Genomic DNA, 26,471 nt, shown 5'->3' with positions numbered 1-26,471 from the left:
CACACACACACACACACACACACACACACACACACACACACACACACACACACACACACACACACACACACACACACACACACACACACACACACACACACACACACACACACACACACAGGACACATACATTGAACCTTCCACTGCAGTAAGCAGAGTCTTGGCCTGCTTTGTGCTTATTTCAGCAGCCCATTGGTGCAAAGAGGAATTCATTAAATAGAAAAAAAAGTGAAAGGGAGCATCAGATAGGAGAACGCTGAGTGCTGCATTCCCCTGTTGTTATTATTGCCAAATCGAAGAGAGAAGGGCGGCTGGTGATAAAAGTCATTAAATGAAATAGAAAAAAAACAGCTTTTAATAGGGCCTTGTCATTGTGGATTTAGTGGACTTTCTATCGCGTGCTCCCTCTGCTATGTTCCCTGTGCTCAGAGTGAAGAGAGGGGCAGGAGCTCTGTGGAAAGAGCACTGGATTCCTAGACAGAGTCAGCCAGCCGAGGAGCTGTGCTGACGCACACCCAGCAGCCACAGTCTGGGACAGGAGACAAGTCAGGCTGGAACAGGGACTGGGGCAGACGTAAGAGAGCTCACAGTGGAGCTTTATTACTTTAGCTGGTTTATTTTAACAGGGGCGATGCACGCTGATCTTGTACATCGAGCGGCTCTGAAAACGAGCCAGTATTAGCGTGCAGGGTAATTTTGGGCAGCTTGGTAATAGGCCCTGGGAGCGTGGCAGATGCAAGGTGGCTAGAGCTGGAGCTGGGAACAGTGATTTAAGAGGGGAGGGGAGGAAGCGGCTATGTCTGGGACCAGGAATGGGACTGGGAGGGAGGCTGGCTCCAGTCAGGTGGAAGGACTGGAAATAAAGCCGACCCAGCTAGCTGGAGACGGCAGAAGGAGCTGTCTAATGGCACATCTCGGGTACGGTCTTGGAAACGGGAAGAGCAGGAGAGCGTTATGGCTGGGCGTAGGAGATGGAACACGCCTGGCTTGTGGAAGTTATGGTCTGTGGGTGGGAATAATCTATCTAGAGGCACATCTGGGTCTGGGGTTGGTTAGAGTCTGGAGTTGGGGCTGTGTCAAGGTTTGGGACCTTCTGGAAACTTCTGACGTGGTAGGGAACATGTCAGAGCAAGCTGAAGAACCACTGGTCATCCGCACAGCACCACAACGTCAGGGTTTGCTTTATAGGTTTAATCTCTGAGGGGGCCACCCAGACAAAAAAAAAGCGGGCTGTCTTTAAGTAATCAAAGACGGAAACTGAGCTTGAGCTGAAGCTCATTATGAGTAGAATGATAGTAATTATCACGTAAACACATTTCAAATTTACAGGGATGCTCACGCTTACTTCAGTTTACAAGGAAGATATTCTGTGCAACTAAAAAGGGAAAAAACAATAACTTATTATCCTGCTATTATCCAACACCAAGCAAGGTTACATAGCAAACTCTAGTGATATTACATTTAAATCATTGTTAAATAAATAATGCACAATATTTTGTCTATAAAAACATCATGTGCACACATTTGCACAAAGAAACACTAAGCTAGCGTATTCCCATTAAGCGACAGCTGAAATGTATCCTATCTTTTTCCCCATTCAGCCACCATAATGGGACAAAGGCCTGGAATCTGGCTCTCTCAGATGCACACAGTCAGTCAGAGAGAGCACTTTCCCCAAAGACTCAATGTCTCTTCACATGGATGCGGTTGCTGCCCCTCTCTCTCTCTTTCTCTCTCCCTCTTGGACGGCCATTTGTTTACACTAGCTCTAGGCTCAGCCATGTTTCCATGACGATACAAGCCCAGGGATAGTCACATGGCTGGGGGTAAACCTGAGGCACCAGATCCAGGATCACTGCTCCTTCAACGCTCTCACCTAAGAGCTTGGTCAACAAACGGCATCTGCTTTACTGACTTTAAGGTTTTCCTCCCCAGATTCCTTAAAAAATAACTGCTCCTTAGCTTATTATTAAAATAACATCAAACGTTATTTGCAGGAACGTTTTTCAAAAGTCTCGTGTCATTCTGTGTCAGCGTCTCGGTCCTGCCTCTTTAAAACGCTTTGGTTTCACACAGTTTAACAGTATATCTGTTCTGTCTCATTCTGTGTCTGGTGGCAGGCATGTGGGCTCAATCTTGACGGGGCATTGTAAAAAGATAAAGGATTTTCCCTAACTTAACAGGAAAATCAAACCAGATCCGCCCACATGAAAAGAAACAGCCCACACACAAACAACAACAATGGGCCCTCACCCATCAAAAAATCCAGCTCGGCCTGGAAGCTTCTCACAGACAACATGGCAGTGCAAGATTCACGTTTGGCATCTTAAATTCTGCACCTTCGTGGACAAAATGCTTGCAATGTCGATGTTAGTCCTCAAGAAGCCCTTTGAAAAGCTTTGTGAATTCTTAGTTTAAAAAAATAAATTGTCCAGGGTGAAAAAATGTGTGTGTTTGTGCATGAGCGTGTTCTTGCACAAACAATGCTCAGTGTCAACCCACCTTTGTAAGTGGTGCTGGTTTCTCCTTGGCATTTGGCTCACGCTTTTGTCACACAAACAGTAACCTACCAGTGTGTGTGCAAATACTCTTTGTTGTTTTATCAGCCCATTTGGTTTTGAGGGTGTTGTCTGAGCCTATGTGTTGTATTGTTGTAAATTATGTCAGATATTGCCACGGATCTGCCTGTATGCTAAGCGCACGTTTAGTAAAGTCAACATGAAATGACATATGGCTCCTAATGCATGCATTTTATGAGCTAAGCGTAAGGTTTAGGAGAGCCTGTGTTAGGATATTCAAATCCGTGTTACTAAATGAAAAAAAAAGAGCAGGTTAAAAAGCAGGGAACCACCAGCCCGGTTGTTATTTCACCGTTTCATTGACATCATGATAAAAAGAGGGTGAGAGTGAGAGTAGATGACGCAGAAACCTAATTAAGATTCTCCCGAGCGTGAACAAATTAACCTGAGTTATGAGCGTGCAGAAGCCCAAGACAGACACACACATAGTCGTCTCAGAAATAGGTGGAGCAGAGGAGGATGACATTCACACTCAAACAGGCATGACTGCCATGGACATTCAGTGGTATTTTAAGCAGCGGAACGGCAAAATAATATAGGCTATCTAGTCCAACGATACCGCCATGGAAAATACACCAAAATAGTCTCCAGGATGTGCATATCTGCTTTCATTCTGGTCGAATTTAAAGCAGCCATCAACAACCTCATCACTCAGATTTGGGGCAGCGGCATGATAAAACGACATGTAGCTTCATGTGAATAATTAGCCTAACAAGGGGAGCTGGATAAATAGGCTTTAGCATGTAGCTCACGCTAATGACATTGCAGAGAGAGACATATGCCAGGCATCAGTATGTCGCTCCATAGGGACACAGGGCTTACGGTAAGAGGATAGTGAGAGTGAGGTGGTGTGTGTGTGTGTGTGTGTGTGTGTGTGTGTGTGTGTGTGTGTGTGTGTGTGTGTGTGTGTGTGTGTGTGTGTGTGTGTGTGTGCGTGTGGCGGTGGTGGTGGTGGTGGTGGTGTGTGTGTGTGTGTGTGTGTGCGTGTGCGGTGGCGATGGTGGTGGTGGGGGGGTTATGGTTTATTTACCTCCTGGCACAAAGCCCTGAAGGCAGATAAGGGGGGTCAAAGGGGGGAGGAGCAGGACAGGACATGTCATATGTGAATGAGAGACAAGAGGGGATGAACTTGACCCAGACTGGAGGACTCAAACAGGAAGGAGGGTAATGAAGTGCAAACATGCTTTGTCATGCCATGTTAGAGCCATAGGATTAGGATTCTATAATTAGAGGACGGGGCACCATAATGCTAGCCTTCCTTTCAGCGTGATGAGCTGTCGAGTCTGAATTACACGAGGGGGCCGGAGAACAGATGCTGTGATCAGAGCGGGCAGCTCTGGAAGTTTTTTTACGCCGGTAAACGATGCTCAGTTAAGGCAACGGCTCGGCCTGATTGACAAGCTAAAGAAAAGTTGGCACACCGGTGAGATTTATTGATGCTTCCGTGATCAGCTCGTGACAATGTCATTTTCAAGACAGACAGCGGTTGTTATGGGGCTGTTTTACCGTAACTATGTGCATATTTCATTATGTTCATCCGCAGTTTTGAATGTATTATCGCACACAGGGCCTTTTCACACAGGTTGAGGTTAGGTATGTGTTCGGCTATCTGCTCAGCAGCTGACAAATTCATCACCGATTCGACAGTAGAAAGGGTGAAAGAGGGGCTGGAGCCGGGTTTGTTATAACACCGCTGTAACAGGAGGAGCAGTGGACTGCTAGATAACACTTGCATTCATATATGAATATTTATCTCGAAGGCTGGCATCGGAACAGATGAGCTCGCATGGGAGGAAGAACAACCCATCCATCTCACTCTCTCCCATTCTCCGCGCTTCATTCTTTACTTCCAGACATCCCCTTCTCTTGCAATCACCATTTCAATGCCTCTTTCCTCTTTTGCATTTTCCACCCACTTTTTCCCCTCCAGGCTTCCCCTCTTTTTTTTGATATCACCCCATCTATTGCTCTTCCCCTTAAACGCCATCCCCCCCTATCCGTTCCCTCTGCAGCACTGATATATGGAAAGAGATGGAGGGGTGAAAAAAAAAAGGAAAAAGCATGTGATTAATGTCTTTGAGAAAAAGATAAATAATCACAGGAGACTGGGGGCTGGTAGTTGGCCTTAGGGGAGTAAATATGGAGAGTTTTATAGCTGCTCACTTGGGAGAGAGGGAGGTGGAGGAGATGAGAGGGGGAGGAAAGGAATACAGCGACAGCAGATCCATTCAAGTATATTAGCTTTCCCCCCCGTACACAATAACCTCGGCATCTATTCTATTGCTCTACTGTCTTTCATCATCAACACCGAATCCCATCCCACTGACAGCACACACACACTAGAAGCCACACAAAGCCAATGCACGCTTGCATGCACTCACAAACACAGCCTCACAACCACCCTGCACTTTTTTTCCAGGCCAGACCCCACTGTATGTGTTTGATGGGCCAATACATGTGGTGTGTGATGTGGCTGACAGCCCCCTCCCATGCTGCCCTGCTTTTAAGCCCTCATCCTCCAGTGGCTGCCTGTCCCCTGGAGTAGATTACATCTTTTATTTATCATTTTTTCTCTTCCTTGGCTTTATTTTCCCCCAGCCCCCAAAAAAGAAAAAAAAAAAAAAAAAAAATCTGAGGCGAAAATTGCAATCAGCATAACATGCCCTCCTCCCGCTGTGTACTCGCCTGTCATCCTCCACTCTCTGTGAGCATGCGGGATGAGACTGACAGCCCGTGCAGACGAAGACACACACATGCACACACACAGATGCATGCACAATCCCCCCTGTGTTTATCAAACCCCCACGCATAATCTTTTCTCTCTCTCTCTCTCTCTCTCTTTTTCTCTTTCTCACACACAAAAACAAATGCACGGCCAAAGAAAATGACCCCATTCCCCTCTTTGTCACTATTTCGGATCACTCTCCAAATCACACGGACACACTTACAGGAAACTCCTCACTGACGGCGTACACTATTTTACCCTGTGCTGAGTGTTCAGCTCCCTAAAGCCCCAAAAGAGTGAGCACACAAATGAGTCTAATGCTGGGGAATCTGGTAAACAGGCCAGAGAGGGAGGGAGAGCTGCCTGCCTGTCTGTCTGCCTGCCTGCTCCATGGCTACTATTGTGCACTGCACATTCTCTGAGCCCACAAGAGCTGAAGCCATCTCCACACAGATTCTTTGGAGGGATAGTAAGCCAAGAAGTGAGGGAGGGAGCAAGGGAGAGCGATAGATAGATAGGGTGAGGGAGGGAGGGTGGGGAGGAGGAGGAAGATCATGCATAAAATCTTGTTTGCAGAATGCATTAAGATTCAGATGAACTGGGGAGGGTAATGGGATTAGAATCCTGAACCGTTTCCAAGGGTGGGGAGCCGGATTGACAGCTGAGTCTATTGCACTGACGATTGCAGTGAAATATTGTGGCTCTGGCAAAGGCAGCCAGCCAGCCAGCCAGCCAGCCAGGGAGGAAGGAAGGCAGGCAGGCAGGCAGGGGGGTTGCTGAGCCTACAGCACCTCTGTTTACTCCGAGCTTTACCACAAATAATGCAGCAGGCAGGAAAATAGATTCATCTTTGCCTTTACCAGCTGCATATATGCCTGGGCTCTGACTGAATACTGGGAAGAAGACAGAAGAGCTTCAGTCTTCTGTCTCACAAAGGTGTTTGGCAAACAAAATAGAAGCACTGTGGCTTTAAATCACCGTCCCTCCCACCCTTTCTAAATATCGTCTATTTAGCCAGCGGTGAAAAGATATAGGGGGCTTTTGTCTGCGCACCCATTGGTGGGGGCACGGAGAGCTGGAAAGACATAAAAATAGGAACAAAGTGCTAAGCTTCCAATTGGGATGGCTCTGGGCAATTCAATGCGCGCAGCTCAGTGGGCAAAAAAAACAAAAAACAAGGAGAAGTGGGCTACTATTACGGGCTTATCTGGAAATAGGCTATTCTCACACAGCTATACACTGGTGTGGAAATACCCTGCATTGTTTATAACACACAAGGCTATGAGGCTAACGCGAGCCCTTTAAAAGTATGGCATGGCTCCATGGAAAAAGGGCAAAACAGTGCGAGTAAGAGGTTTCGTTCATTGTCGGCTGTTTTTCCTGCATTTTCTGTAACGGTACAGTCCACTCACCGACTTGCAATACGTTGTCCACCCAGCCACCCTCCAGCAGAGTGACACCCCGGAGGAAAGGCAGCTGGGTCTCGTCATTATTGTCCCCGCTAGTTCCACTTTCCTCTCCCCCGGCGTTGAAAGAGGAGTACATACAGATCTCCTTCTCGCTCCTCGGAAATGACCAGTATACGATCCTCCGCTGGACGGGCTCCGGGATCCTCTCGAACCGCTCCTCCACCCTCTGGAACGGCCACTTCTCCGCGACTCTGCGCGCCGCGATGTCGAGCAACGACTCGGGGTTGTGTGTTTTCCCGTTCCCCGACCCTCCCGGAGCGGACCCCGCGCCGCCACACAGGACTCCTCCAGCCCGCTGCCCCTGCCTGCACGCCGGGTTGTAGCCGGGCCTGCAGCAGAGCCGCTTGGCTGGGGGCTGCTGGACTCGCTCGGCCATGATCGCACCGCTTCCAACCTGAAGCGCAGCTCCTCTCCGATCATATAAACGGGATAAGGAAGAGAAAAGGGCAATCTCGCACCGATTGTTTGCCGTACATGGAGAGACTGCCCTTATTTGGAAAGAGGGGCGGCGCTTGCGAGTTCCGTGAAGTCCTTTGTGTTGTCAAAGTAACCGGGATGGGCGGGCTTCTGGAGCGCTGCCAGCGCACGAGTGGCGCTATAAAAGGAACTGGAGGCGGAATTCCCGAACGTCGGCAAATCCTTTGTGAAGCCGTTCGGGAGCGCGAGGGCGGAGCCCCGGCGGCCGACGGCCTTTGAAGTTTCCTTCTTATTTGAGTTTAAAGGCGGGGACTTAATCCAGGGGCGGTCTCGCAGTTTCCCACAGGGGTAAAAGGGGGCAAGAAAGCTGACTTTTTTCCTTTGGAGCCTGTGCTACCACCCCGGGCTCTAGCTTCTTCAAAAACAACGTGATGGTTGTTTTCAAGGCTTAAGTCCAAAGGACTCTCAGCTGTCAGAGACAGAAAGGGCGTGGGAGGAGGAACATAGAGATATGGAGCTGGACATGCCTGTCCTCTGTAGCCACTAATCAGTCATTCTCGTTGTCCGTCTGACATAGGTTTACTATGCGGCGGCCTATGGATAATTGATCAATAAAAATGAAGTCTCTCTCACAAACACACACACACACTGATCACTTATGCCCTATCTTAAACACATGAAGATTAGTATACATGCAATGAACCCTGGTGATGTCATCATGGATTATCTTGGAATAGGACAATAGCATTTTAAACCGAGAAATCATGCTCCCTGCTCGACACTCACTCCAGTAGTTGAGTCAATTGACAGAGCAAGATTCAAAGGATGTTGGAAACTCCTTAATGTCTGGCCAGACTTGTGGATTTCTTGTAATCATTATGACACACCACTGGGAGCTGGTTTACTATTGTGGTGCAGTCGTTTTATGGTCCGACTTCCTGTCTGTTGATAATGCTAGTTGAATAGCTGCGTCATGAAAAGGGGGCCCCACTTCTGTGGGAGAAAAATAGTCATTGGGTTTAGGGTGCGGCTGCATTGCCCACCCCCTGGGTTCTCCCCCCGCCTAGTGAGACATGTAACAGAAGCTAATGATTATAAGCATATAACAAAAAGCCACCAGATTGGGGATGTGTTTTTAGATTGTCTATAAAAACGTAGCCAAAACTATGCTGCCAAACCAGAAAGTGTGTTTGCAATGTGTTTGTCGTCGGCATGTGTTCGCAGCTGCCCCTCTCCTTCCACTGTGAGTAGGTCTAAAAGGCTGGCCTTTGAACTGCTCTGAAAGTGATCCATGCTGTATGGAACGAGCAGATGTGGCCTAACCTGATTTGGTTTCAATACTTCCCCACAGGAAGTTCACAAAGCCAGCAGGTCCGTTTTTGTTATGTTAGCCATCTTTCCCAGAGGGCCAATGGAGCCTTTTTCTTCTTCTTTTTTTGACACAGCTATTGCGTTATCATTTGCTTTATTCTTCAGACAGAGCAGTTCCACACATGCCCAGAAGTTTCAACAGCTAGCAGTCATCTGATTCTAATTCTAGTATCATTATGTTTTTCTATATCCAGTATTTTACAATAATCACTGTCCAGCAGACATTGTTTTACAGCATGTTCATGGGGGGAAACACACACACACACAATCAAATTCTTCACAGAAAAGAAACCTATACCCACACTTTTACAGAGAATGTGGGGGTTTCAACCAGCAACCGTCTAGTCACAAATCTGCTATCAAACCGGATAATAATCCAACACATTCACTCCTCACAAAGACACATTTTACTTAATTTCACTGACATTCACATTTTAAAATCTTCCCCCTAGTTAGATGAAACAATCTCAAATGCTTTGATTTCACAGTAATTCAGAGTACGGCTCACCGTTGCAAAGTTCTTTCAACTCACATTATGCCACATATTCATAATAAAAGAACAACAACAACAATACAAGTGTGTTATTACCATCCTGCTGCTTTCATTCATTCTTGTACCGGTAGCCAATTTGTAGGGAATAATGTGCAATAGTATAGCCAACGCACCGCATTAACTATTGCTTCATTTTTATACCCTGTATTTTGATCACCTATAAATCCATTTTCTAAGACAAAAGAACTACAAATCCCATCTTTCCAGGAAAGCGTCACATCCAATCACGAGCCGCCCCACATCCCCTAACGTTACACTTCCCGGATCAGGGGGGAGCCGGTGCTTATTATCGAGGATATAAAAACACCATCCCTGCACTTTGGTGAGTTTATATACGAATCAGTTCGTTTTCACCAACACTTGAACGTGTTTAGACTCGTTGTTTGGTCGCGTGCACATGCGTTGTGTTTACGCCACTAGCGGCGGTGCGCTTGATCCGAGAGTTAGGCCGTTATTGATGGGCGGGGTTTAGCTAGCTTGGCTAACGTTAGCACAAAATGTAAATACATAATCTGCTCCTCGTTTATTATGATCAAATCCTAGCGGTAGACACCTATACTGTGTCGTATCAGCCTGTATGTATGAGGCTGTCGGCAGAGTAACATGTTTGTAAGTGTTTTCATAATGTAGCTATCTGATGCTAGCTTCGGCTCGACGCTAGCTAGCTAGCTAGCTAGCCTGTGGTCATCAGCGAGATACGACGGCTCAACAGGTAGCAACAACCTTTAAACATGGCTCTATACGACCATGGTGATTACTTAACCCGTCCTGACAGTAATGCCTGTCGATAACATGGTGATAACGACGGTCCACGGCGTGAAAAATATGTTGCAAAATGTAAAGTGAGCCTCCTACGTTGACCTCAGTGAGTTAGGTTAATTGGGAATTAGCTAACGTTGGAGCTAAGTGACGTCACCACTAAACGTACAGGGCCAGTTGCTATTTCCTCGTGACCATGATCACTAGACCTGAGTCAGGTGTGTTGTTATAGAAAGCGAGGCTCAGCTCAAAATGACTCCAAATGGCTCCAGTTTCTTACCAAACTGTACCTTGAACATGTTTATTGTCATAAAAATGTTTTATGAAAAACGCTCAATATAATAGGTTGAGTCCAATTGCCTCTGACTCAGCAGTACTGGAGAATGTATGACCTGAATAACCACTACTACTATTCCACTGCTTATGTTTACCTGATCCATTTTTAACAAAAAAGATCTGCTCCAAACAGGAAATCTAGTAGATTACCATACATGATTATTGAACTAATAATTGATCATGTACCTTTACTAACTCTGGGTGTATTCAAATGTCATTTTTTGCTTCTGTTTGGTAAGACAGTAAAGAGAAAGAGAGGGGGTGTGTAACGTTTTGGTCATTTGAGAAAGTACCGTTTTTAATTTGCTGATTAGCCAGACAGGTTGTATATCTGGTTTAAGGCTCGGGCTAACGACGGTTTTAGAGAACCCTAATGTAGCTTTATCATCCGGCTTTTTTGTGCAACCAGCAGTCCAAAGCCAAAATGTGTTACATTTATAATGTAACAAAAGAGAGACGATAAGCCAAGCCTTCTATTATAGACGTTTTTGTTGGTGATACATTTTCTGTTGATTAACCGTTTAAAAACTAATCTGGCTGTTTCTCACTGTATGTGAAAGTAGATTGTATCCATAACCCCCCTCCCCCTTAAATCTTGGTTGAAGGTCCTTTGGTTATTGTTATAAATATGTTTTTTCTACACATCACACTGCTGTGGTTATTCACCGCTTTCTCCCCTGGTGCCCTCTCTCAGGTTTGATTAAGCCTCATCGTTGCTGACCAGGATGATTGACCTTCGGGCGTGGGCAGAGTATGTGGTGGAATGGGCGGCCAAAGACCCCTACGGTTTCCTCACCACTGTCATACTGGCTCTCACACCTCTCTTCATTGCCAGTGCACTGCTGTCCTGGAAACTGGCCAAGATGATTGAGGCACGTGACCGTGAACAGAAGAAAAAGCAGAAACGTCAGGAAAACATAGCCAAGGCCAAGAGGATCAAGAAAGACTAAGCCTGTGGGTAGATGAGGGCATAAAAAAAAAAAAGGAGGAGCAACCACCACGCTCTCAGCACCTCCTTATTCCAATAATGACACGGTGCCCTTCGTTGTCCTAGCCCTACTGTCAGCATGGGGCAACTACGCCTCATACCCGGGGTAGGAGTCTGGCCCCGCAGGCCCAACAGTGCTGAGACAGACAGTACTGCCCGGAGGAGGCTCGTCCCAGTGGGACTTTGGTCAGCAAGAGCACAGTGGTCATCTGTATGAAGTTATTGTACAGAAATCCACTGATAATATTGTGCAGCTGCTGCAACACCTTGCATTCCATTGTTAGCGTCCATGTTCTTCAGAATTGACGATGTAATGAGCATACTGGAACTTTCCCCCAAAATATCCCAAATACTACTTTCTAATTAATAAAGTTTTCATGGTTGATAAGAAAATATAATTTCCTCTTTGTGGAGTCCAATATTGGACTGGGTAAAAACATCACAAAATTTTTTGATTCCATGGAATTAAAAGTATTTAGCCACTCGTTTTTTATATTGTATTGAACCAGACTGCTATTCAAGTGGGCTTTTATGTACTGGTGGTCAGAAACGACACAAATATCAAACAGAAAACAAATCTCTGCAAATGTATCACAAATGTGGAGCAGCCAGTTGTCTTTAGAAGTAGCAGAAGTTTAAAAAACTTACCAGTGAGAGGTGAATTTAGTTTAAATATTCACTCCTGGTTATTCAGTTATGTAACAGCTGTAAAAGAACCAACTTGCTGCCAAAGAGGCCTTTATTAAATATAGACCTGAAAGGAGAGAACCAGGATTGTTTTGGCCAGATATGTTATTCAGACAATTATTTTGTATATATATATTTTTTTTTACATACCGTATGCTCTAAATTTAGATGTATTTGCAACGATACGGGTTTAATTTGGTAGGCTTTTTATTAAAAACAAATTACGTTCACTGTGACTCAGTGATTACAACATTCAAAAGTCCAGTGAGATGGATACTTTTATAGGTACTGTGATTATTTTACAGAAGCTGTGTAAATAGATTATTCTAAATACAGACAGATGGACCTGCCCACATTTCTTCATATTTCTCTTGAGATTGTATTTTCCCCTGGGATCAGTCAGAGGATTTAGACAATCCTATTGAGTTGGGAGACCATGTTTTCATCTCCAGGATCGTAGGTCATGCAGCTTCTTTTTTTTTTTTAAGCCCTGATGAACTTTCTCAGGCACTCTGATCTCAAGTGAAATAACTTCTAAGATCAATATACCCTAACAACATTAATTCTTCTGACTTGTGATTTATAAGCAGTGGACACCACCTCCATGACATTCAGAAACATTGACACAGTATTTAATGCAAGCACGGCATCATTTTCATGGCCTCAGCTGATGTCAGAGTTCAATTAAGAGTTAACAGTGATCTTATCTGCGTTATTCCCACAGGATTAAACATGTGCTTTTCCATGTGCTCCCTCAACAAGTTATGCTTTTCATCCTTACAATGTCAAATGTTGCTCAGAGGGATATTTACAGCGACTGCACAATTTCTCTGGTCATAGCCGCATACTTGAGGTCTCTTCTTTTCTCAGTTTATTGGTAAGGGCTAAAAAGCAATGTAATTAAATAGCCACAATTTATTGGAAGTTGTTTTGTTTTTTTTATACAATATCCCTTAAACATGATAGAGTTGTTTGTGAACTCCATGACTCCTAGTAGTAGGACCATTTTAAGTTGTGGTCACTTACAGTCAGCTTCAATATGAGCAATGCTTTTTGTCTTTTGTATAAACAATACACAGAGAGGACTAGAAAAATGGAAACGGGTATATTATAATACAGGCCAATAACCCAGCCTTGAAATAAACACTTCCTCCGTGAAACAGAGAGGAGTTGATAAAACTGGTAATTTCAAAAGTTATAGTTTCTCAACTAAAAGTGAATTTCAGTTCCACACAGGAAGTATTTATTATTGCAGAGGTTTTTCTATTGGATTGTATGAAATATCACAGCGGCCTCAGTGTGTGTGGATGCCTCAGTCTATTTCTTGGGCAACCAGGAGCCAGGCTGGAACGTGTTCGCAGTGCTGGTGGGGTCTTCGCTGATCTCTTCCTTGCCGAAGCTGGCGGTTGCCGCGTGGCCCTTCGCCAAAGTCTTTGCAGGAGTCGCCACCAGACCTTCCTCGTACTCCTTAGCCTGGAGGGCCAGGTCCTTCTCATCCAGCTCCTTGGCCTTCAGTTTGATGTTCTCCCTGTAAGTCTCATTCTTCAGCAGCTCCTATTAAACACACAGGTGGACATACTGGTCATTGATTCAAGGTTTCTGCAGTGGTGACCAAATTCAATTGAATACATCATAGAATGCCATTTAATAGTTTTTGTCATGGCCACACCTGTCAAAGAATGATGGAGGACCAGTAGGGATGATGTGGCCTAGAATTATTTATTATGTATATGAAGTTATTGACATTCATGGCATATTTTTGGTTAGTACTTCCCAGCTATACAACAATAATTCCTTGTAATAGAATCAGTTTACGTGACCAGGTCCCAGATCAGTGGCAGAGGATTGATTAACCAATTTAAATGCATTGATTTAGGTTTTTTGCTGAAATCAACACTTGCGCATTATGAATCAATGAGCTTACTACCCACTGTCGTGTTCGCTACAGGTTTGATGCAGCTGACTGAAATGCCTCCTCCTGCTCATGCAATCCACTGTCACAACTAACCCACTTACAGTTTATAGATGTATAAAGCCTCCTAACAGCCTGCAACCATATCTATGACAGGCAAGAATAGATTTTCAAGACCCTTGTAAACAAATTCAAGACTTTCTAATGCCTTTTTTTTTTTAGGGATCTGAATTCTTTCAGATATCCTGATATGAAATATTGTAGTCTGAGTCACCAAATATAAATGCTAGTCTTTAGGGGTGGGTGATATATATGGTGTTGGAAATAGATTTGAGAGAATGAAGTGTGACTACAAGGTCATTGGATCCTCCAAACTGTTGTGCAAAACAGTTTGGAGGATCCAATGAACCAGTGATAACCCCTCCCTCCTTGATCTACTACCTCTGAAAGTCCCCAAAACACAACTGCTCACTAGTCAAAACAGAAGAGTCACGAAGTTGCACTGGGCAGCTTCCAGGAACAAATGTGTCTTTCGTGTGAGAGGTATTTACGAGAAAAAAGACCCCGGAGTGTTTCAGTTAAACTACATTGGTTAAAAATGTAGTGCTTGGAACGGATCGGTAAACTAAACGCGACAGGAGGCATTCGCAATATAAACAGCCATTCCAGCTCATGGAAACAATTAGAACCCCTGAACATTCTGTAGTCCACCAGTGGAATAGTTACCCACTTGAGCCACCGCTAGTGTCCAGTGATGTGAGCCTCTCCCTAGCATGAGGAGCCAAAAAGGAAGGGAGGACTGGGCATAATGCTGTTGTGTTCTGGCAGGACTGAAAGACTGGAAAAGAGAGGGGGAGAGAGCCGTGGCCAAAAAGCCCCGCTTTGGGGAGGGAGACAAACATACTGAGCTGCTTTTCCAGCCTGTTAATGACAGGATTTAATCCAATCAATTTATGTCGGCTTGGACCGGGAAGAGAGGGAGCGTGACAAGGGGTTGGGTAATGTGCTGGGAGTGAAGCCTTGGCCACATCAACACTGTCCAGCTGTCGGTGGCAGCTATTGGGCAGACGCAAGGCAGAAAATTGGAAGAGAATGTTCTGGCAGTGGAGGCAGGGGGATGGCATTGGCCACTGGCAGGGAGAGAGGACAGACAGATAGAAGGAGTGCCTGGGTATAGGCCTTCCAAGGGATTTCCTATAGACCCACTTTTCGCCAGCCAAACAATTTCCAGCATTCTCGCATTTAAAGAGCAGTAAACCCAGTGAGAGGTACACGAAGGGGGGGGCTGCACTCCTTCACCATTCCCATCTTGGAGACTGCCAGAAATAAAAACACACAAAAAAAAGCAGAGATGCAGGCTTTTTGCTGGGGAAAAAAAAAGGAAAGTAAACTAGGACATGGTGTCAGTGAGGCCCTTGTTCAGAGGCTGTCTTTGCTCTCCGCCTCACCATCAATGCACTTCGGCTGCTGTTTATTTTAACACCTGTCCCCCGAAGTTTCTGGATTCAGTTGGAAAAACGGTAAGATAAAACAAATCAAAGCTTTTCCTTTGCTTCTTTCCCTCCCTTGTAACCAGCCCCCCAGAGTCCAACCATCAGCACAGCAGGGGAGCTGAGGGGAGACGTACCTTGTTGGAGGGGGGCTCCTTCCGTCTGCCTCGGATCCAAGCTGGAGAGGAGGAGGAGGAGGAGGAGGTGGAGGAGAGAGGAGGAAAAAAGAAGAGTGAGAACACCCACACAAACATACGCTGCACAAACAAAACCTGCAGTCATATTTGAAGGCTGCAGCTATAGCATCACTGGAGTTTCAGGGCACTAGAGTAGCGCGGTGCAAAAACCATGCTAGTTGGGTAAATGTATCCAGGCTTTTTTTTTTTGTTTCATTTCACTTAGCGAACCATGGGGAAACATGCAGAATGGTAAAAGTTCTACACATAATGAACTCAACACACTGGTGCTGCTTTAGTGGAGGCACTGAGCGCTGAGTCTCAGTAGAGACAGTGTGAATCTGCTCTGATCTTTGAATTTGAAAGTATACACTCTGTCATTCTCCATCAGTAGCTCTGTCCTTCTCTCCTCCTGAGTAGAACTGCGTCTGTCTGTCATCCTTTTTTCTTCTTAAGGAGCTCTATTTTGGCTGAGCTGGCTGCACAGCAGAGCAGGTTAAAGGGAGCCAGAGAGAGAGAGAGAGAGAGAGAGAGAGATTTTTCTAACTCTTCCTCCAGCTAGCACAGGGATTCTGGGCCTCTTTTATCCCTTTCTTATTTGCATCCTGATGAAAATGCATGAGGGATGGGGCGAAGCAGGATGAGGGGTTTAAGGTGGATAAAGCCAGTCTGAGACAGAGGGAACAGTTTGTATCCAGTTGTAAGAAATTTGAAACACTATTTCATGATACGGTTGTATAACACCAGCAGAAGGCGTCTTTGATAAACTCATGAATACGCTTTTCCCAACCCCCCATCTCGCAGTATGTAACGCACCAAAAAAAAGAAAATCAATGGATTAGCCCAGGCCCCGATAGATGCAGCCATGAATTTGTTATTCCATGTATTTGTGCAGCACTTTGTGTTCTGCGCTGGGCCGCTCTCTTGTTAACATTTATCCGTGTTAGTGATAGCCAAAGCATGTGACGGTGACGCTGTGGTCCAGACTTACCGTCCCACTCCATCGGTATGCTGCCCTCTATATACTCATATTCTGTAGGGTTGGCTGCCTCTACCATCCGCTTGGCACGGACCGCCCTGCCTGGAAAAACCACAGAAAAAAAACAGAAAAAAAGTGAGCATGAGGGAGCAAGAGATGCTCAACAGTGATGCATACGAGGACGCAAAGGAACACAAAAACAAACACAAAGAGGCGCAGACACAACGCTCTCCGTCTCCCGCTCGTGCACAGACACACGGGATGCAGACAGACGCACAGACACACGTGAATACACAGAGGGATGACAGCGCTGTGTGACAGGCCATGGATGATTACCTCGCGGCCCTCGGGCCCTTCTCCTCAGATCTCGCTGAGTGGCTCCAAATCTGGGCTAAGCCTTTTATGCAAATCAGCCTCCCTTTAACCCAACCAACCACGGCCCCCCTCACTCACAGGCTCTTCCAATCACGGCGCTCCGGCTAACAATGCCCTCCAAAATCAACATCAAGCCGAGCCGGAGACAAAAGAGGTCAGATATCAGAGGGAACAGGAGAGGCACGAGCCGCGTGGAATATTAAGTGCTCCACTCCCTATCTGTATACAGCACGACGCTCGCTAGCAGCAAGGCCACCGCCAATTATTTTGGTCGAATCTGCTGATTAGACAAGTTTGGCTGGCACACAATGACATGGAGACGGAGGTAGATTGGGCTGGGGGGGGGGGACGACGACGACAATGGAGAGCGATAGAGACAGACTAAAGGGGGAGTGAGAGAATTAAGAAGAGCCAGTTGCGTTGTGTCTTTTTGCGGTGCTTTATACAGTGTTCTCTAATAACAAGTGTTTCCATAGTTTCTCCTCGCAGGTAGCCGGATGTCTGTGCATTGCTCCCATCCCTCTAAGAAATGATGAGGCAAGGAAGGAGGAGGTAGAAGGAGGGAGAGAGGGATGGAGTAAGAGAGAGAGAGAGAGAGAGAGAGAGAGAGAGAGAGTGATGATGCATGGCAAACACGGCTAGGAGAAGAGAAATGGATGGGCAAGGAAAACAACACGCTCCAAAACACAGACAATCTGTCAGGATTCCATCACCGTTTCTCCACAGCTGACTGGACATGGACAAATGGAGGAGAGCACCTCCATGCACACCGCAGACTGATGGCCTTAATGTTTACTTCAGCCATAACAGATAGCTACGGCGCAGGGATGGATGAATGATGGCACTCAAAACGTGGCTAAGTGTGCACGCGGGAGGCCCAGCTTGCTCGTGCCTTCTTCGGAAAAAGTTTATCTGTTTTCTTCCCCGTGAAGACAAAAACATTTGTCATGCGCGTGCTGCTCTGCGATTACGCCTTACGAGCATGATTCCTTTCCATACTTTATCCAGCCTATATAGTAATCAGGTCAGCTAATTAGGCTATTGCTTTGGTTTCTGCGTTGGCTCCCACTAGATTGTCACTATAGGGCTTCACAGGCTCCAGCTCTGCAGCTGTAGTTTTCTGATATCAAGGTCTGACAAAAAAAACGAAAAAAAAAAACACTGCATCCCTCTCACCTTATCCGCTAAGCTGGCCCAGCAACGAGTAAAACGCATCCTATGATCCTCACATTTGTTTACACGTATGCCTTATAATGTCTTCTGAGAGACGGGATTTCCTAGAAAAAAGAACCATGATAGCAGAACAAAAACAACTGCCAGCAAACAAAAGGCTGCGTTCTCTAGGCAATACTCACAAATACATTTAACAGGTATGCTAATTATAAAAACAGATCCTATCCGTATTTGCATTGGCGTGGGTGGCACCAGACGGAAATTGTACAATTATGATACAGTCCCCACAAGCAATGTGCTTAACTACAGCTAATGCCTAACTAATAAGCATAAAGAGAGGCACCCACTTTTTCCTCTCTCTCCATCTCTCCGCTAGTTTGCATCGCCCCCCCCCCCTCCTCTCTGCCACACTCCAACATGGCTCTCCTCTTGTCTTGTTGCTTTTGCAGCATGACTAAACCCCTTCCACCACGGCTTTTATCCTTGGATTTGAATAACAAATACAGTATGTACATATATTTATGAAACACGGCTGATCCTCCCACCACATACACACTGGGAGGAGGCTTGTCGGTCTGATTGGGGGGGAATCTCTCGCTGTCTTGGTAAATCTCTGAGCTGGGACATCTGCAGAAGAACACACAAGCCAATGCTATGAACTACAACTTTACAACTATACTTTAAAAGTTGAAAAGGGACACACCGCTTTTCCCCCTTATCTCACATGAGCTGATGGAATAATTAGTGAACAAATGTGAAAGATGAACGATACAACCTTACTTGTTGGAGTTATTAAAGAATGCATTTACTGTGTGTAGGCCTACTCTTCATGTTACATAGCAAAAAAGGAATTGGCCGGGCACATTGTTTGCATAGTGATTTCTGAGATCTTTTTTACTTAAGTCTTTTTTTCCAGTCATGTCCTCAAATTACTTTCTTTGTTTGATTAAACGATCATTATACATATATATATATATATATATATATAAAAAAAAACAATGATAATACAATGATATAAAATTGAAAAATACTTGCATTTATATATTATTTTTCAAATTTTAATATAAAAAATAAGGATGCTACCAGAGTACGAGGAGTTGTCTTAAAATTAAAAGTCACGTTTATAGAGCTGAAAGTTTGCTTCTGTCTGTCTAAAAGTTTAAAAAGGTAAACAAATCTCTTCATTAACAATATTTAACCAATACCTTTTGTATTTTTACTTGAAAAACATCAGTCGAGATCCACTGATGATCAACACGAGTAACTGAATTATATAATTTTTAATGTTCGCTTCATATAGTCTGTACTTTAAGATCCGTCACACAGTCAGCAAATTGGGTGCTATCTTTCTGCTTCACAGTTCAGACCTCAGAGAGAGAGAGAGAGAGAGAGAGAGAGAGAGAGAGAGAGAGAGAGATGTGAAAGGTGTTAGGCGCTCTCGATCTCAGTGGGCCCCCTTGTGACAGGTCTGCCTTCTCATCACTCACCAGGGGAAACCTACTTACCAGTCACACACACACAAGCACAAGCACACACACACACACTGGCTAGAGAGCAGGCAGATTAACCTGAGGGACAGGAGCGAGGACGCTGCCTCTTACCGTGAAGGACAAACGCAGCGCTGCGTTGGAGAGGGGGAGGGGCCAGCGGCAGGAGGAATGAAATCCCACCGCATAAATATTCATGAGCCATCTCACCTGTCTGAGCGCGACTCATCTGTGAGCCCGGCTGTGGAACCGGGGGGAGGAGGGGGAGAGGGGAAGGGAGGAGACGTGGGAGGCAGGATGGGTGAGGGGTTGCCTTGGCAGCCGGGGTCGGGAGCCAATCAAACAGCAGGTACGCCTATCCTTCCCCGTTCGTTAGAATAAGACGTGATGCGCGCCGAGGGTTGCTCTTTGAACCCTGAACACACCCCGCTAAACTCCATCACCTGCTTCAACAAGCACACACACACACACACACACGCACCCACACACACACACACACACACAAAACCCCCGACTTCACACATCGGCTCCCAGGTGAGTGCTGCTTGGGGGCGACCTGAGAGGTTTTTCACCTCCACAATGTCATTCTGGAGCGCCTTGTGCTGTCTCTCTCGCTGTGTGCCTTTCTCCTGCACTCCTGTCTTTGATTACGGAAGCAGATGTCAGGGGAGCACGCTTCGATTGTGCATCTGATTCCAACTGGTGGACCTATACGACCTCCTAGTCATCAACGCGGACATCTATCCTACAAAAACACCACGTTCACTGGTCTCTGAACAGATTGCAAGGAGGACAGAATATCCGGCTCTACCTCTCAACAGACAATAGAGCAGCTTTCTTGGTCTTCCCGACCGTGCGGTGGAAAAACAGCGAGTTTTAGGGCCGACACTGTGGCGGAAAACAAAAAGCAGTTTTGAAGCAGCGAGCCCATCAGCCCGCTTTGAGCCTAGTTTATTCCTCTCCAGCTGAGCTGTCTGCTGGAGAGGAACTGGGGACCGATACCTGCATGGTAATGGACAGCTTTATGAAGATGGAGTGATCCGATAAGCATCGGTGATACAAGGGCAACCAGGTACCAATACCGACACCCTCTCTGACTCTCTCTCTCTCTGTTTCTCTCTTCCTCCAATCTCTTCCCCTGGAAAATAAAAATGGAGGGGATGTGTGAGGCCTGTAACCATGGTTACCCATCACCCTGAACCTAGTGACGCGGGATGAGGTTTTAGAGGGAAAAGGCCGGTAGTTGTTTTGCATCAGTTCTGGTGAAAGGAGGAGCTTATAGGCGTAAAGTAGGCCTGCTGCTGCTGCTGTTCGGTTTTTTCTTCTCATCCAGCTTGTCCCTGTTGCTGTCGATCCCGCTGAGGTTTGAGCGACTCACGGCAGAACAGAGGAGAATAATTCATATAAAAAATAAAAAAAAGGCAATAACACGCCGAAAAAGAATACTCTTGATTTCCCCAGTGGGTTACTTTTAACTAAACGCAGGCGCACTGGAGGGTGGAATGGACACTTTACCCCCTTCCACTTAAGACCACCCATCCTCTTGAAGTCTCTTCCCTGCCCGACGGGTTATAAAAAAAAAAAAAAAAAAAAAAAAAAGGACTGTGGCGAGCCAGGAAGTCAGCGTCCTTTGTGAGGCTGTGGAGCGTTGTGGACCCCCCCCCCCCCAAACCACCACCACCACCCTTCCTCCCCGGCTCCTCTGAGGCCCATCCGTGTGATGTCCGTTCACCAAGCTGTCCACCCCTTTCTATTCACCTCCATCACTCTCATCCGACCCCCTTCCTTCTCCTTCCATTGCACCTTCCGTCCCCCCACTCCCTTCCTCCATTAACCTACCTCCACCTTCCCTCTCTCCCCCTCTATCTGTCTGCCTGTTCCACCCACTCATTTCACCCTCTTTCTGTCAGAAAAAACCCTCCTTTCACTTTCTCTCCCTCCATTCTTTCCCCACTCTATAATTTCACCCCGTATGTCAGCATCCCCCTTGTTCTTTGTCACTCACTTTCTATACCCCACCCTCTGTGAATCTCCCTCGGCCTTATCTCTCCTCCCTTACTCCTAGCCTTATTCCTCTCTGCCTGTCTGCTTTATTAAAATATTCTGAATTGAATAAGCAGCGGCAGGCTCCGGGAGATGTCTGCTTTGGGGTCGGTATGTCTGTCAGTCTTTCTGGCTGAGTTTCTGACGGACAAGGAGCCCCAAGGTGTCAAAAGATCTCGCCGGCCATCTGACCAGAGAGCGAGAGAGACACACGAATGCACCGGACAGTGAATCACATCCACGCCACATGAAAAAATGAATCTGATTAATTTGTTGTCTTCCTTCTGTTTGTGTCATCAAGCGCATCGGATTGATCAGGTGACGTCTAGATACAGGACTACTGTAGATATGCAGTTTGTAAATAGACCTGCAAGATGCTTAAACTAGAGATATTGGAGCTGGGCCCATTTGTGTTCCTCTATCACAAGAAATAAATGTGCCTGTTTCTCATTTTCAGCATCTATCTTTTCAAATGCCTTTTTAATGAAGTAGTTAAGCCACTCCATAATGCTCCTCCACATACAAATACACACTTGGCAAACAGTATAAAGCAAGATGAGCTGAACCCACTTGGTTTCCCCCTATAATGATTAAACAACCTTCATTTAAACCCCATGCATTGCAAAGCTGCTGATCAATTAACGTGATTTACTGTGGCGGCTCTGGACAAAGCTGATCGTGGACACGGACTGGATGTCCTACAGTAGGAGAGACCTTCCTTCATCACACCCTGGGGATGACTTGTGGCGGGATAAACAGCCATTTGGACCCTCGTCTATCTCCGCTGTGACTCTTTCCATGGAAATATGCGGCTTGAATCAACGCTCTGATGACACACAGCCATCTGTTGTTGTGCTAAGTGTGTTTGGGCATGAAGTGGAGAGACAACACACAATCGCGGATTTTTTTTTTCCCTTCTTTAAAAAAAGAAAATATAATACATATACAAATGGGCACGCGCACACAGTGTGTAGTTGTTATGCCACACAAACACATGTACACAATCTCAGACAGACACACACACACACACACACACACACACACACACACACACACACACACACACACACACACACACACACACACACACACACACACACACACACACACACACACACACACACACACACACACACACACCTCCTCCCTCAATCCCCAGTCACCCATCCTGAAATAGCAGAACTGAGGCCTTTTCAGTTTTTCACTTCATAGAACAGAGCCGGGGAATCAAATAAATAATAGACAAAGAGAGAGGGATAGTGATAGGACGACAAGTCAATGCATCTTTTCTCTGCAACAGCGTGGCGCACCTCTGAAGAACCTCTGAATCCCTTCCATTCTCCGCACGGTGGAGAGGACCAATAGATTAAAACTGCATGGCACACACCGCCAAAATGAATAGCACTAAAAATACATCCTTTTCACCGAGACATGAAAGGAAACTGCCTTTCCCCTGTCCAGTATTGAGCAGCCATTGATTCCAAGACAAAGGCTACACCTCCTCAAAGAGGTAAGAAAAATAGCAATCATACAGGCAATTATTTTCAAATGTGCCTGCAGCGGCCGATAATGTCAGTGCACCTCTCTTCCTAAATAAAGGGAGGGGAAGGCAGGCGTCAAAGCTGCGGGGCCCGCTGCTGAAGACGAATGAGCCCATCCGCAGAATGCTGGGCTTTCATCCGGGCAGCATGACACGGCGCCCCATGCAGTGTGAGGCAGAGCCGGGCCTGGGGGACAGACGCACACAGAAGGAGAGAGTAGAATATAGATTCTCTATTCAGCTCTATGGAGCCAACACACCAAGGCAAAGACCTTCTAAAGACCAGTGGCCAGATTGCCAGTGGCTTTCTCTCTTGTTGCCCTGCCATAGACAACAATCGCTGGAGCTCCCACAGCCTATAGCACGGTTCTCTCTGTGGGGAAGAAGCGCACAGTGGGCCCCTTTAGCTGGACCTTTTCTAAAGACAGAGACAGACATTCTGCCTCTCTAGGCGTGTACTTCAGACTCGGGCCTTTTTCATTTTGATGTGCTGCAGCATCTGAGGAGAGGGGGAATAGACAGCACTCTGCTGGGTCCAGCCCTCCACAGTGCTGAAATACTCTAATGTTGTGAATAGAAATCTTCACTGGAATGGCTTCAAAGGAGGAAGAAAAAAATATATATATCGAGAGGCAGCAATGATGGCAAGGGGCAAGGGAACGAAGGACTAACTGGAAGAAAACAAAGGGGTCAAGCTAGGGAGAAATTTGCGTAGTTGTTGAGATCATATGGGACAGAGTCGCATTAAGCAAGGGGTTGAGGCTGGCTTTTATTTTTCTTAATGTCCTCTCATACATAGCCCGCCACACACGGAATTGCTTACGCCCCAGTTTTCTAAAGTAAACAGACTGAGAGGTAGAAAATGGGATCAGCAAGGCATGGATAAAGGTAGAGAGGGATTGACTGAACACTAGGGATGGACAAATGAATAGAAGAAGAGAGAGAGATAGAGAGAGATTCCTCACCTACTTCAACCACTACTCATGTGCTGCAGTGGAAAGCCCTGCGGTCCATGCCTTAAGGCCCTGAGCCCACGCATGGCCTATCAGTTTAAGATCAAAAAGAGCCCGCTTGAGCAAGACATATGGACTGAATAATGCATCTGCTTTATTTCCACAAGGCTGGATGGGGTGAGTGGCAGGAATAAAAGAAAAAAGAGGGAGAATGTGTCCGCCATATATTTCTATTTGTTTATTATGAACGCATATGAGTGTGTACGTGTAGGTGCCTGTCTGGCATTTACGATTGTGTTTGTTTGGAAACCTTTTTTATTTTTTTTCTCCAGGCCAACTAGCCTCTCCACTGTGTCAGTCACTGTGATTGGGGCGGTGAATGCGGTAGCCTGTAGCGTGCTAGAAAATGGGCTTCTGTGATGTCTCATTTGAATAGTCTGACAGCCAAGGGTGGAGGAGCAGCCTTGTAATGAATTATAAATACGAGGTGGACGCAAGTTTCCCCACCAAACTGTGGAGAAAAGGTGAGGCACAAAGTCAAGTTCAGTCAGAGATAAAACCAGGCTTGCAACCTGTCAGAGGTCGGTCTCTCTCCAGCAAAACAAAAGGAAAAAAACAGCTTGCACCCTCTTAGAAAAGTACGACTGAATGTTTGCGCTATAGGCTCTGATATCTATTCAGACAGTGCTAGTCAAAAAAAAAGGCTTTATCAAAGTTGTATAATGTGGCACCAAGAGAGGGAGACAAACACAAGCATGTGTAGCTGGGATACAATTATTCCCAGATTACTGCAGTGTAGGGTTTTTCCCATATTGGACAAATACAGTGTCTGGAATGGGAGTGAGCTCTGCACGGGCATTATCATTCTGGTAAATATCATGAAGCACAACCCTCTGTTACTAACAAGACAGAGACAAACATGGCTGGTTAACAGAGCATTATGTCTGGTGCAAAAAAAGGTTGTGCTCTTTGACCTGTGACCCCTGACATGATTCCTATTGTCTGGGTAGGGCACCTGCTGACCATCTCAGGTGGTAAAAAGAGGGAGAAGTGGGATTAGCCTAAGATCTGCTAATGAGTTAAACTAAGAAAAACAGTATTTGCGGACATTTAGTGCATCACTTTGTTCCCCCTCAGACAATTCATGTGCAGGTGTGGATTTCATACACACAGTCACTGGTAATTTCAAAGAAGTCATTTTGTTGTAATTTGGAAAAAGCAACAGTCAGTGTTTGTAGTGTGCAGGTAATATGTCAGTTTCTTCATGTAAACACCCTTGATCTGTGATTCTCTAATTAAGATTTGCCGAGGTGAGTCATTATAATGGCCATCACCTCTCCATCTTCCCATCCTAGACACAAGATACTCTGTGAGTAAGATAGGACAACCGGAAGAAATAGGCACAGTAAGCCCTGGATGTTGAGTCCACAAGGCCATCGAACGTGTCCTTGGCCTTCTCGCGGTCAGAGACGGTGTGAAGGACACCACCGGGATCCCGGCATGGATTAGCCCGATGACACAGTTCTACTGCTTGGCTTGAGCATGATGTACTGTAGCAATGCCATGTCTCACTAGGGATATATGACCTCCTTCTAAATCCTCATTACAGACGAGTAATCATCACGCATGCGACTGTGGACGACTCTTTCCTGTTTGAAGGGCCAGTGACGGTGGAGCAGCCATCATTTTACCCCCCAACATTAGTGACATATTAACTGCAATGAGCTGCATTAAATGTAGACCAACAAAACCTTATTAAAACACTATAAAGGGAATGTTCTAATTTAGGTGGTGGCTCCATCTAGTGGCGAGCGTGTTATACAACAAGGGTGAAAGGGTAAAGGTAAAGTCATATCCACGGCAACACATTTTATAAAGAGAGTTGTGGCACATGCACAATACAAAAAACATCGCTACTATCAATATGTTATAGTCATAGTACAGTAGAGAGCTATACAAAACACTCTGTTAAAATCGCTAAGCTTGTCATGGTGAAAACAACCAGGGTCTTGGACAGAAAAAGGCTAAATTAGGCTTTATCACTGCTTTGATCCTTATTCCTCTGCAGGGATAACTATAGTAACTTAAATGAATTCACGGTTCGACAATGTTAGCACAACGAGGCTAGATTTACCTGTCCATGTCTTCTGCTCTGGGATTATGTAATATTTATTCCCCAAAGTATCTGTCCCAACATGCTCGCGTGCTATTCCAAACGTACGGCGTAGAGCTGCAGCAATCCTGCTCATCTTCACAGAATGACCCGGCAGGTCTCCGGGGTGTATTTCGTGTCCCCTGCTAGCCGTGTGCCCTCTCACCGGGGTTGTTTATGAAAGCTCTCCTGGGCTGCGGTGGAGAATGAATAAACCGTTTTCTGATTGGACGGCTATTCTTGACCAGCCAATCACCGCGTGTGTCATTGAAAAGCTATGACGTCACAACATGGCGGCCCATTGTGT

At 45.8% G+C, this 26,471-nt stretch overlaps 3 protein-coding genes across 4 annotated transcripts in view; 1 reads left to right on the top strand and 2 right to left on the bottom strand.

Annotated features, from left to right (window-relative positions):
* The window catches only part of LOC129100956 (zinc finger SWIM domain-containing protein 6-like), a 44,668-nt gene extending 37,474 nt beyond the window's left edge, over window positions 1-7,194 (bottom strand). The window contains exon 1 of the mRNA XM_054610522.1: window positions 6,717-7,194. Within this exon, the coding sequence (XP_054466497.1) occupies window positions 6,717-7,149 (433 nt within the window). The 5' untranslated portion in view covers window positions 7,150-7,194. The remainder of the gene's footprint in view (window positions 1-6,716) is intronic.
* Window positions 7,195-9,341: 2,147 nt separating this feature from the next.
* smim15 (small integral membrane protein 15) lies at window positions 9,342-12,271 on the top strand. 2 transcript variants are annotated; one of them, XM_054610754.1, is made up of 2 exons: window positions 9,342-9,436; window positions 10,904-12,271. In XM_054610754.1, exon 2 carries the CDS (start codon window positions 10,935-10,937, stop codon window positions 11,157-11,159), a length of 225 nt encoding a protein of 74 aa, XP_054466729.1. In that variant the 5' UTR covers window positions 9,342-9,436; window positions 10,904-10,934; the 3' UTR covers window positions 11,160-12,271. The 2 variants fall into 2 exon arrangements, with proteins under 2 accessions (XP_054466729.1, XP_054466730.1); XM_054610755.1 differs by lacking the exon at window positions 9,342-9,436 and adding an exon at window positions 9,490-9,826.
* An 83-nt stretch (window positions 12,272-12,354) lies between these two features.
* Window positions 12,355-26,358, bottom strand: ndufaf2 (NADH:ubiquinone oxidoreductase complex assembly factor 2). The gene is made up of 4 exons (XM_054610751.1): window positions 26,147-26,358; window positions 16,454-16,543; window positions 15,424-15,464; window positions 12,355-13,438 (listed from the first exon to the last, which is right to left on the bottom strand). Exons 1-4 carry the CDS (start codon window positions 26,259-26,261, stop codon window positions 13,202-13,204), a joined length of 483 nt encoding a protein of 160 aa, XP_054466726.1. The 5' UTR covers window positions 26,262-26,358; the 3' UTR covers window positions 12,355-13,201.
* Window positions 26,359-26,471: the final 113 nt, after the last annotated feature.

This window comes from Anoplopoma fimbria, chromosome 13 (genome assembly GCF_027596085.1).
Source record: "Anoplopoma fimbria isolate UVic2021 breed Golden Eagle Sablefish chromosome 13, Afim_UVic_2022, whole genome shotgun sequence".
NCBI lineage: Eukaryota > Metazoa > Chordata > Actinopteri > Perciformes > Anoplopomatidae > Anoplopoma > Anoplopoma fimbria.
The sequence above is the reverse complement of the archived record's forward strand: the minus strand, read 5'-3'. Positions and strand labels throughout refer to the sequence as shown.